This window comes from Toxorhynchites rutilus, chromosome 3, assembly GCF_029784135.1.
Source record: "Toxorhynchites rutilus septentrionalis strain SRP chromosome 3, ASM2978413v1, whole genome shotgun sequence".
In the NCBI taxonomy this organism is placed as follows: Eukaryota; Metazoa; Arthropoda; class Insecta; order Diptera; family Culicidae; genus Toxorhynchites; species Toxorhynchites rutilus.
The window spans coordinates 220,938,377-220,951,696 of NC_073746.1; the positions used below are offsets into that span (position 1 = coordinate 220,938,377).

Consider the following 13,320-nt stretch of genomic DNA (forward strand, 5'->3'; position numbering starts at 1 on the left):
TATATGGTCTCAACATTCCGGCCACCTTTGAAATAGCATTTCAACGCATTCACACTTCTTAGAACTAACACTTCTGCATCATGGATTGGCACCGCCGTGAGAGGATTGCTAGCTCGACTCTTGGTTGATCGATTGATCGGTTGATCGTGCTACTGGGTGCTGGTTTATGATGACATGCGCCTCGAGCCAGTTCAGTACTGCTCTAGTTGTGTTCGACGTGTGCATCGGAATGATCGCTGGATATTGGCAGCAACGCAATTCGTGCTACGGGTCGCACCACGTTGTCCGAGGATGAAGTCTTCAGTGTGACCACTCTGACGATTCCATCCTTCCCTGGATGGACCTTGACGATTCTGCCGAGAGGCCATTGGGCAGGTGGAAGGCAGTCGTCCTTGACAACGACGAGCCGTCCGATCTCGATCTTGCTGGGTGACTTGCAGCCTTGAGCAGCTCTGGACTGCAGCTGCTGGAGGTATTCTGGGTACCAGCGTGCCCAGATTCGTTGGAGGTGACGCTGCGTTTGCTCCCAATGATTGAGCCGGTTTTCGGGAATATTGATGAATGTAGCTTCGGGAACGGATTGAAGGTTTGAGCCCACCAGGAAGTGACCGGGTGTCAAGGCTTCCAGGTCTGATGGCTCCGACGACAGCGGCGTTAATGGGCGCGAATTGAGGCACATCTCGACCTGCGCTAGTAAGGTGAGCATGTCCTCGTAGGCAAGACTGGTATTGCCAATCTCTTTGAGTAGGTGGGTCTTCGCGGACTTCACCGCAGCCTCCCACAGTCCTCCAAAATGAGGTGCACGGGGCGGGATGAATCTCCACCGGATCTCATTATTTGCGCACCAGGAAAAGATTTGGTTCCGGTCAACGTCGTTCTGCTTCAGCATTCGATACACGCGATGCATGGCGTGCGAAGCACCCTTGAAGGTCGTGGCGTTGTCGGAGTGCAGCTCGGTAACCTTCCCCCTTCGAGCTATCAGTCGACGCATTGCGGCGACGAATGCGGCAGTCGTGAGGTCACTCACGAGCTCAATGTGTACAGAGCGTGTAGAGAAGCAAATGAAAATTGCCACATATACCTTCGTTGGGCCTCGTTTCCGGATTGCCGACTTGACATAGAATGGACCGCAGTAATCTACGCCACAGACGGAGAATGGACGCGTCGGAGTGACACGGGATGCAGGTAGATCTGCTATGGTTTGCCGAATCAACTGCGGCTTGCTACGGAAGCAAGTGATGCACTGATGATAGGTGCGTCTAATGAGGTTTCGTCCGCCGAGAATCCAATATTTCTGGCGGACAGTTGACAGCATCAACTGTGAGCCAGCGTGAAGAAGTGTTTTGTGGTAGTGCACAACGAGCATACTCGCTAATGGATGCTTGCCGCTCAGGACAATCGGGTGCTTGGTGGACTCAGATAAATCAGCATTGTCTAGGCGTCCTCCTACGCGAATCAGTCCGAATACATCAACATAGGGCTTCAACCACTTCAACGGACTTGATTTGGATACGCTCGTACGTACAACGAGATCATTACGCTCTTCTTGGAAGCTCTCTAACTGCGCTAATTTACATAGGATTCGCTCGGCTGATAGGAGTTCATCGGAATTGAGGGGGTTACACGGCTCATTGGATCCTTTCGGTATTCCAGGACTGATCGCTTTGGAATGACGAACGATTGCACGTTCACGAAGAGCTTGCAGATATCGCAACCACCATGCGACCATACGACGAAGTTTAGAAAAACTGGAATATTTGGAGAACAGGTCTTCGTGGAAAGTGCTTTGGATGGCTGTCATTGCTACAATGGGAATTTTACGGCATTCATGGGATACTTCGACGGTTTCTTTCGTTGGTAGTGCTCCTATAGGCCAGAGCTCAGGAGGAGATTTTAACCAGGATGGACCATTCCACCACCTTGCCTTGTTGAGAAGTTCGGCTGGATCCAATCCTCTGGAGATGTCATCAGCTGGGTTGTCCGAACCAGTAACGTGATTCCACTTATCGATTGGGGTAGAAGAATGAATTTGACTCACACGGTTGGCTACGAACGTTTTCCAACGTCCAGGTGATGATCGAAGCCACTGTATCACGGTGGTGGAGTCCGACCAGAAGAAGGCAGGTGGAACAACTCTCAATGACGAAGCGACTTTCTTGTACAGCTGCATGGAAAGATGAGCTGCGCATAACTCTAATCGAGCTATAGTATGACGTACTGCTAGGGGTGAAACTTTAGATTTGGAGACCAACAGTTTCACGGATACTTCCTGGGCAGATTGCGCACGAACATAGCAACACGTGCCGTAAGCCTTGTCTGAAGCATCAGCGAAGAAATGGAGTTCGATGCTGACGGCCCCGGCGATGGAAGCAAACCGTGGAATTCGAACTTCTCGAAGAAGATCAATGGTACTGTGGAACTCTTTCCACTCTTGCTGTAGCTTTGAAGGTAATGGTTGGTCCCAATCGTAGCGTTCGTTGTCGGAGGATTTCAGTGTCCACAGGCACTGCATGAACAGCTTCGCTTTCGTAACGGCTGGACCTACTAGTCCCAATGGGTCGAAAATTTGGGCCACGTAGGACATGATTCTACGTTTGGTGAGTACAGCAGCCGGCAGCGGCAACTGTACCTTGAACCGAAAGATATCGGTTATAGGCTCCCAGATTAGACCGAGAGTGCTGACGGATTGAGGATCTTGCAAATCGTGCCACGGCTGGATTGATCGGTCTTCGGGTGGAATGTCTTCAAGGACTTCGACGGAATTCGAAGCCCACTTCTTCATCGGGATTCCAGCAGAAGCAAGCATCGCTGATACTTCACGTCGAATTCGGATGGCTGACTCGACATCATCGGCACCTGACAGAAAGTCGTCTACGTAAAAATCGTTGGCTACTGGTTTCGCAGCGGAAGGAAATAAGTGGGCCGCATCACTCGCCAATTTTTGGAGAGTTTTTGTGGCCAAATATGGGGCAGAAGCAGTGCCATAGGTCACGGTTTGCAACTCGTAGGTAGCTATCGGTTGGGATGCATCAGTACGCCATTTGATCCTCTGGTACGGTCGGTCTGCCTTGTGGAGAAGCATCTGACGGTACATCTTCTCGACGTCACCGTTCAGGGCAATGGGGTATAAACAAAAGCGCATGATGAGTGACAACAAATCGTCTTGAACGACAGGTCCGACAAGTAGGAGGTCATTCAAGGAATATCCCGATGCGGTCTTGCACGCTGCATCAAACACGACTCTTGTCTTCGTGGTGGTACTCGATAGCTTGAATACGGGATGATGCGGGAGATAACAGTGTGGAATCGAGTTGTCCACGGGTTCGTTCAGATGTATCATGTGACCGAGACGCTCATACTCCTCCATGAATTGGTGATAGGATGATTTCATGCTGGGGTCACGCTCGAGACGGCGTTCTAAGCTGAGGAATCGGCGTTCGGCGATGGATTCCGAATTTCCCAAGAAGACGTCCGGATTATCCGTTTTGGGTAGGCGAACTACATATCGCCCGGTAGAGTCACGAGTTGTTGTTGCTGCATAGAGCTCTTCGCAGGCCTTCTCCGTGCTGGAATGGACGGAATGGTTCGGAGTCGTCTCGATCTCCCAAAACCTTTGTAGAGTTGCATCCAACAGGGCATCAGTGCTGGATATGGTACACACCATTGAGTTGGAGGAATCTTGGGAAGTTGAACCGCAGAATGTCCAACCGAAGTACGTCTCGATGATGTAGGGGAGACCTGGGCCTAGGTCAAGTTTCTTCCCGGTGTGTAGGTCCCAATACGCCTCACCACCGATTACCAAATCAATCTTGTTGGGAATGTGGAACGCAGGGTCAGCCAACTGCACATTAGGGAGGTTCCACGAAGAGATTTGGACGTACATGGTGGGTAGGTCAGCCGTGGGATGCTCGATAACGAGGAATTGAAACTTCGTAGAGAAAGACGCGACTCTTGACTGGATTGTGGTGGTTACTGCAAGCTTGATCTTCCGGTGGGATTGTCCGATTCCAGCTACGGACACATCAACCTTGGATTGGGAGTTGGAGAGCAGGTTCGCAAGATCTTTGGACATGAAATGCGACATCGAAGCGGAATCTAGAAGAGCTCGGGCTTGGAAAACGTGCCCATTATCGTCGACGACTTGGAGAACGACTGTTTCGAGGAGAACCGTGCGGGCTTGGGACTGAACCGACATGCTTACTTGTTGGTAGGAGGTAGACGGCCCTGGGATAGCCAACATGGGTGGATCTTGTGCCGTTTCGGTAGGATTCGATGCTATGGCAGGAGTACATGAGCTCTGGGACTGGAATGGATCGTGTAGCAGCGTATGATGCCGATCTCGACAGATTCGGCAGGTAAACTTCGAGGAACAGTGTCTTGCTTGGTGGCCACTTCGGAAGCAGTTCCAGCAAATCTTCCGTTGGGATACCAGCTCTCTTCGTTGGCTGACGGGTATTTTGGCGAAAACTTGACATTGGAAGAGGAAATGTTTACCGGAACAAGCGTAACACGAAGGAAGGTTGGATCTACTATCGGATGCAGCAGCGTTGGCAGCGACCTTGGATTGGGTGTACTTCTTCGGAGGAACAACGTTGCCGGCTACCTTTGTTTGAACCGGTTGGGAACGTTGTAGTAGATCGGTTGCCACAGATTTCAGAATTCGTACCCGCTGGTACAGAAACTCAACAAGGTCGTTGTACTTGACGTCATCTTGCTGACTTGTCTTTTCCTCCCACGCGCGAAGAGTAGCTGGATCGAGCTTGTAGGACAGGATGTTTACAAGAGGTGTGTCCCAATGCTCGACGGGTTCGCCTAACTTGGCAAGGGCCTTCACGTGGCGCTGGAACTCGTCCACGAGCTCATGTAACTCGTTGGCGGATTCTCTCTTGAGCGATGAGAAGTCGTAGATACTACGGAAGAGCTGCTTTTTCAAAAATCTGCGGTTGTCATACCTTTTTAGCAGGGCGTCCCAAACGGCACCGTAATTATCGGCCTCGATATCCACGCTCTCGAACGGATTGCGTGCCTCGCCCTCTAGTGACTGGACGAGATATTGGAGTTTCGCCACGGTAGGAATGTCGGCGTTCGAGTGCACCATCGATGTGTAGGTGTCTCGAAACGACAACCACTTTGAGAAATCCCCATTGAACTTGGGAAGATCTATTTGCGGAAGCCTAAGGTGAAATGTACCTTGGTTTGCTGGTGGATGATGGAACGATGCATTCAGGGCCGCTTGATTGGCATCTGCGGATCGCTTGGACAGCAAGAATCCCTTCGCCGTGCAATAACGCGCTTCGAAGTCCGCTCGTTCCGACAGGTGTCTATTTAACTGCTCTTCATCGTCCAATTGTTCAATTTCACTTTGCACTTCCAAAAATTCATGATATACTCGATCCAGAGATTCGATCCGAACCGGTACCTGACATGAATCACGCGCTTCTTGAAAGTCGTTCACAAATTTCTCCACACCATCACGATGGACAAATATGCCTTTCTTCATAACTCCCAAATCAGCCAGTCGTTTTTCCACCTTTTTGTCTGGCATTTTTGCACCGATTTAACGTGGAACGATCGCGGTAACGGATACGAAAATAATCCTTCCCGACGCGGACGAAAACGAATTTCTCCTTCCCGACGCGGACGAAAATCCTTCCCGGCGAATACACGAATTGCGTCGCGAAATCTCGGATCGGTGCAAACACTATCACTGTAGTCACTTCAGTGTCAATCGCTTCTGCCTTGCCCCCAACAAGGTCAAAACTATCGAAAAATCACTTGCGAAACAACTTTAATTTGTGCCACACTAGCGACAAATTGTACCAGGCTAATTGCAGCACACTTTTCTCCCTTTTAAAGGTCCAGCACAGCAACAATGCTTTGCTTGCCGGCGATCACACACTATTCTTATTACGGGGAATAGTACAATGCCTGTAGTAATGGGTCAACGACTCTCACTCGCCACACAAATGAGATCAAGCAAAATGGACTGCTACACGGCACTTGGCGCAATTTTTGACCACTAACGACACCAATGCAATGGCGCAATTTCTACGGAGTGTTTGCTATCACACGGTCGCACGAAACAGAAAGATCGCCACCACTCACGCACTAGTCCTCTCGACCGGATTGTCCTTCAATCCGGCTCGAAGGACCATAAAATGTACGAGCCAGTTGGCCGTAAATGCTGGACCGAAGGTTTTTCTTCGCCGTCGAAAACGGCTGCCAAAAAGGGCCAGTGAAATGGTAGCACTTAACTGAATTTGGCTATCTACAGCGCACAGTAGATCTCTCACCGGTGGGGGAGGGTAAATGTACTTTTGCTTTCCCACTTTTTCACCAAAGTCGCGGACAAGCACTTACTTTTGGTACTTCTGGAATTGGGAGATATTATCACGAAATTTTCTATTGTACGAAAGACGACCGTGTTATCGCAATGAGGAATGTATTTCGACTGCACTTTTTTGGTTCGGGGTCAGTGGTCATATAGATCGACTACTGACCACGATCGTTCGGGTGATCACGGTATTTCTCCTAATCTCTCTCTCTCTCTCTCGCTATTTCGATGGTATATAGCAGTAGCTTTAGGGTAATACAATTAATTGTTGCTTTATCGCTATGGGGTTGGGAAATTATACTATATGGTCTCAACATTTATATTTCACCTTATTCTATTGTTTGTAAGAAGGGATTTGATTTCTCGTGAAGGAAAAGGAAAAGGAGAATATAATTTGGGACATGTAATCAAGGTCTATCCGAGCCAACACATCTCTCACCGGCACATTGGGCTGCCTTCCTCTAGCCCGAAGAGAGTTTTCTGAATTCGATCTGGCAACAAGATACTCCTCGCATGACCAAACAACGTGTTCGATGTCGTGGTAACCTTGGCCACAAGCACAGATATTGACATCGGCAAGATTAAAATGAAAGAGTAGCGCGTCTAACGAACGGTGATTGGACATGAGTCGAGAGAAGGTGAGAATAAAGTCCCGACTCAAGTCCAGACTTTTGACCCATGGTTTGAGGCTAACCTTAGGGATAATTGAGTGGAGCCACCGGCCCAATTCATCTTCATTCCACTTACGTTGTTAGTTAGCGATGGGATTTTTACGGACTAAAGAATAAAATTCATTGGAGGCGATTTGACGCTGATAAATATCGCCTTCAATTGCACCTACCTTTGCCAATGAGTCAGCCCTCTCATTACCCGGAATTGAGCAATGTGAAGGGACCGAGACAAAGGTAATGACATAACAGCGTCTGGCTAAAGCACTTAAAATTTTTCGTATTCTCTCAAGGAAGTACGGCGAGTGATTTTCCGGCCTCACTGAACGGATAGCTTCGACAGAGCTAAGACTATCCGTTACAATGTAATAGTGTTCAACAGGTCGTGAGGCGACGTCCAGCGCCCAGTGTGTTACTGCCAATTCAGCAATGTACACTGAACATGGATTCTGAAGACTGTGGGAGGTGCTAAAAAATTCGTTGAACACTCCAAATCCTGTGGACTCATTCATGGAGGGCCCATCAGTAAAGTACATATTATCACAATTGACACGCCCATACTTTGCATTGAAGATCGTAGGAACGATTCCCGATCGATGATAATCTGGAATTCCATGGATTTTCTCCTTCATAAACAGATCAAAATGTACAGAGGAATTGATGTAGTCAGGAAAACAAACACGGTTGTGAATATACGAAGAAGGATCAACCTGCATGAAGATGAATTCATGATATGAGCTCATGAATCCAGAATGAAAATTTAGCTCGATAAGCTGCTCAAAATTTACGATCACCAATGGGTTCATAACCTTACACCGGATGAGGAACCGAAGAGATAATAAATTGAAGCGATCTTTTAGTGGGAGTACGCCTGCCAAAACCTTGAGACTCATGGTATGCGTTAAGGGCATACATCCCAACGCAATGCGGAGACAAAGATACTGAATTCGCTCGAGTTTAATGAGGTGTGTTTTGGCAGCTGATTGAAAACAGAAACTGCCATACTCCATCACTGAGAGAATAGTTGTTCGATACAACATTATAAGATCTTCGGGATGGGCTCCCCACCAGGTGCCGGTAATTGTACGGAGAAAGTTTATTCTTTGTTGGCATTTTTACTCAGATACCTAATATGGGCCCCCCAAGTACATTTGGAGTCGAACCATACCCCAAGATACTTGAATGACATAGCATGAGTGATCGGTTTACCCAAAAGTTGAAGCTTTGGTTTTGCTTCCTGGAAAAAACCACCATCTCTGTTTTCTCCGTGGAGAATTCGATCCCTAGCCCAATGGCCCAGGTTGAAAAATTGTTCAAAGTATCTTGTAAGGGTTCTTGAAAGTCGGATTTATTTGATCCTACGACAGACACCACTCCATCATCTGCAAGTTGTCTTGAGCTGCAATTTTGTGTTTTGTGTTCAATAGAGGCGGTAGACCCCGAGAGTGTAATTTGTCTGACAAAACCTCTATTGAAACAGAATCAAAGGCCCCCTTTATGTCCAAGAATACTGAAGCCATTTGTTTTTTTTTTCGGCGTAAGCCATTTGAATTTCTGAAGAAAGCAACGCAAGACAATCATTCGTCCCCTTGCCCCTGCGGAACCCATATTGTGTATCTGATAGTAAGCCATTCGTTCAACCCTAGGTAGTGCGGACTGAATCAAAACGGCTGTCAAAAAAGATCCAATTGAAATGTCAAAAAAGATCCAACGATCAGGAGTGTTATTTTTCTTATGATAATCAACACTATAAAAAAGGTATTGTTATCAAAGGCAAAAATAATTAAACTTTTAAGATGAACGAATTACATTTTTCCGTCAATTGTTTAATCGACCATTGCATTTCTGAAAGAGCATCTCATATTGCAAGGCATCAGAACTTGACATAATATCATAACCTACGAATAACGCTTAGTTCACTCCAAGATTTTAATGTGGGAGCCAAATTCGACATTGGCGAGTTTTGATACATACATACATATCAATAGTGAAATGTTTTGGGGACGTTTTTTTTCTAACGTCGGTGAAAACAGCTTTGCTAATGAAGCTGGCCAAATGAAATCCACGTAATTATGATCCGCTAGTGCTGGTGATTAATGTAACGGTGAAGCAATCTGCGCTTCGTGTTGATGATGGACTTAATCTTCTGAGTCAACTACCGGCTTAATAGTGGAGAAGGCATTACGGTTTCTCACGAGGTTTCCTTTCCGGTTGAAATGTAACGATGTATTTGTATCAAAATAATCCTGAAAATATGTATGAAAGGTTTGATACACTTTTGGTTTTCAATCATTCAAATATCGTACTTACTCCACAGATACGGGAACCATTATTCGGAACTAGTTTGTCATCTCCGCAAAAATCGACCCAGCGCGTCTGTAAAAACGTTTCTGAACGCGTTTGTAAAAACGTTTCACTCGTATTCAGGCAGCCTTCACTGAGTAACGCATTTTTAATGTCCACTTTCCCAGATATAATATTTTTCCGAACGAAATAAAAACAAACGAAGTCACAGTCACGTAAATGTTTACTCCTGCGTTTTGAAAACATTCGATGAAAAGTGGAACGAAGAGTTGCCAGATGATTTTTAAAAAAATATCTGTAAAAATATGTGAAAGTCTGTTAAAAATGTGGAAATGTCTGTTAAAGTTACGGATCTGTAGAAATGTCTCTTAACGTTGATTCTCACAGATTCATTAATACTTTGTACATCGCAATGCACGTAAGATTGTTTTTTGTATATTCTTGTATACTTTGTATATGTGTATTTTGCATATATACAGCCATTCCATGTCAAATCGATATAGTGGTTCTCAGATTATGATGAAAAGTGGTAGTTTTGTTCTTTATCGCAAAATATTAGACCCGTATTTTTTTATTTTTTCGTTAGGATGACCATTTCCATTTTAGGGTGGTCCGAAAAATCTTTTGTTTTTCCCCACTGAACCGATTATCGACACATCTAAAGCGGACCTTACACGGTCAAATTTATTGACAATATGATGATATTTGAGAGCATAATGACAGCTGAACATGGCCGACAACGCAGAAATCCGGATTTTCTGATTTTCGGGCATCAATATCGTGACATTTCATATGGATGCATGATGTTGACGTTTTACCTCACGGACTTCCAGACTGAGTTGCCAGATTTGCAAGCGGACATTTAATGTTTGTTAGTCTTTTTTGCGATTGCAATTAAAATTTATAAACTTCTGAAATTGTAGCAATCATAAATGAAAGCTTTTGGTTTGGAAAACTGATATAGTAATTTACATTTAATGCGACATGCCGGAGTACCACTCAGTGTCGCATTGGAGGCGATTTGACCTGTAATTGGACATTGAAGATGAGAGTGGTACAGCGTCGACGTCTGGCGGCGAATGTCAATGTGGGGCCATAATTTGGGCCCGAACTCTTACTATAAATAAAATCGCTAAAAAATAAAGCGCGGTCGTCGTGAACAGTCGTAAACGGTCGTAAATGTTCGTATTCTTGACGTAAACACAAACATAGTGAGAGAGTGAGCAGTGAGCAGCTGCGATGCGTTTTTTGTGTGAGAGAGTGTGTGCGTCTGCGTGTGTTCGTTTGCGTGTTTTTTTTTTTTTTTTTTTTTTTTTTTTTTTTTTTATAGAGGTGAGGAACGCTCTTCCAGCCTTATCTGGGAAGGGATAACCCAGACGTCGAGTGGGGATCGCACCCACAAAAACCAAGCCCTCTACTCGTAGCCTCATTCCCCCCGGGACCACATCTAGGCGACTACTTCAGGGGGCGGCTGTGCTCATGCACTTCACGAGTTTTCAACGCTAACTAGCGTTGATCCTTCCCTTTTTCTCTATACATCTCATTTACGTTTCCGTTGTACTCCGCCACGCACATCCGCAGCACAGGCTTCCTTTTACCCGTCGAGACGTGTACCGATTAGGAATTGCCCTCCAACTTGACGCGCAACCCGTCACAGTCACCCTCGCGGGGTTTCTCACCTGTCGAGACGTGAACCGATTAGGAAGCGCCCTCCAACTTGACGCGCGCCCCGTCACAGCCACCCTCGCAGGATTTCTCTTCCCAACGGAGCGCCGATTAGGCAGTGCCCTCCAACATAACGCGCACTCCGTCACAACGATTCTCGTGGGGTACTACACTTTGCAACAGCCCTCGCATTTGTTCCTCTTCTATGGTCAGGGGTTATTACTACGCTGGTCGGCCCTCCACTTCCGCTGTAGCTCGGACATGATGTGTATGATTACACTGTTCACAGCGTTCCAGGTGCCCTCGTCGCGACACATTTTCTCTACTATGTTCCCGGCATGAAGGGCAGGCAGCCCCTCGCGTCTTGCGGTGAACCTGGGACACACAAATACCACGTGTTCTGGTGTTTCCTCCACATCTTCACACTCCGGACAGAGTGGCGACGTTGCGTGCCCGAACCGGTGCAAATATTGCCTGAAGCAGCCATGTCCAGACAGGAACTGTGTCAGATGAAAATTCACCTCCCCGTGCTTCCTGTTCAGCCAGGTCGATAGTACCGGTATGAGCCCATACGTCCACCTGCCTTTCTCCGCCGTGTCCCATTCCTGCTGCCACTTCAAGAGTGATTCTACTCTCGCTGTTTTCCGGATACCCCTGATTTCCTTTCGTCTGTAGCACTCTCTGTCTTCCGCCAGAGTGATGCCAATAGGGATCATGCCGGCGATAACGCAGACTGCCTCCAACGAGATCGTCCTATACGCGCTCGCAACTCTCATCGCCATGAGCCGAAACGTACGGTCCAGTTTTCTACGATTCCGGTGGGTTTCGAGAGCCGCCGACCAGGCTGGTGCTCCGTACCGCAGTATGGACGAGGATACAGCAGCCAGGAGACGCCTTTTGCTACTGCAAGGTCCTGCGTTATTCGGCATTATTCTCGCTATCGCGCTAATGGACTTCTCTGCTTTCTCGCAGACGTAGTCGACGTGGTTGTTGAAATTCAGCCGGTCGTCGATCATAACTCCCAAGTATTTCAACCTACGCTTAGAAGTTATCACGTGTTCCCCGACTGTGATTTCCGCTCGCTGCACGGCTTTGCAGTTACTCACCAACAATACTTCCGTTTTATTATGAGCAATCTGCAGTTTCGCTGCTTGCATCCAGTTCTCTACTGAGACGATGGACTCGATTGCAAGCATCTTCACCTCTTCGAGTGTCTCGCCTGCCACTGTGAGAGCGATATCATCCGCGAAGCCCACGATCTCCACGCCTTTGGGAAGCTTCAGATTCAGTACTCCGTTATACATTACGTTCCAGAGCGTTGGGCCCAGGATAGAGCCTTGTGGTACTCCGGCCGTTATATTCAACGTTGTCTGCCCCGTGCTCGTCTCGTAGACTAGGACGCGGTTCTGGAAGTAGCTTCCTAGAATTCTGCACAGGTACCCAGGAACCTTCATACGGTGTAGGGACTCGGCAATGGCTTCCCAGCTAGCGCTGTTGAAAGCATTCCTCACGTCGATCGTTACTATAGCACAATGTCGGTCGCCCCTCCGCTTTTGCTGTGACGCCTTCTCTGCCTTTTCAACCACTGTCCGGATAGCATCAACGGTGGACCTACCTTTCCGGAATCCAAACTGCATCTTTGACAGACCATGGTCACTCTCCGTACATTTCGTCAGTCTGTTGAGGATAATCCTTTCCAAGAGTTTCCCAAGAGTATCCAGCAGGCATATAGGCCTATAGGATGTTGGTACCCCCGGGGGCTTTCCTGGTTTTGGCAGCAACACTAACTTTTGGATCTTCCATTTCTTAGGAAAGTGACCATCATCCAAGCATTTCTGTAGCACTATCCTGAAAATGTCCGGGAACGCCTGAATCGCCGTTTTCAAGGCCGCGTTGGGGATTCCGTCGGGGCCGGGCGCCTTGTTTACCTGCAGTCTCTTCGCCACTGCTACCAGTTCTTCACTGGAAACTTGAGAACGTTCGGTAGCTATTTCGGCGTACGGTGTCGGTGGCCATATCGTAGGATCATGCATCGGAAATAAACCCTCCACAATGACCTTCAGCTTCTCGGGACACGATTCGACGGGCGTCACAGGTCCTCTGATCTTCGCCATCACGACTCGATACGCGTTGCCCCATGGGTTGGCATCTGCATCTCGGCACAGCTCCTTGAAACAGTTCTCTTTGCTCAGTGTAATTCCCCGTTTCAAGGCGGCTCTAGCTGCTCGGTACACCGTATTTCGTTCCTCTCTATCAGCGCTATTTCGTGCTCTCTGAACGCGTCTTCTGGCTTGAAGACAGCTAGCGCGAAGGTTGCGAAGAGAGTCGTTCCACCAGTAAGCTGGGCGT

At 47.5% G+C, this 13,320-nt stretch overlaps 1 protein-coding gene across 1 annotated transcript; it reads right to left on the reverse strand.

The window, feature by feature from the left end:
* Positions 1–202: 202 nt before the first annotated feature.
* On the reverse strand, positions 203–5,545 carry LOC129773941 (uncharacterized). The gene has a single exon (XM_055777617.1). The coding sequence runs from the start codon at positions 5,543–5,545 to the stop codon at positions 203–205; it is 5,343 nt and encodes a 1,780-aa protein (XP_055633592.1).
* Between the last annotated feature and the right edge of the window lie 7,775 nt (positions 5,546–13,320).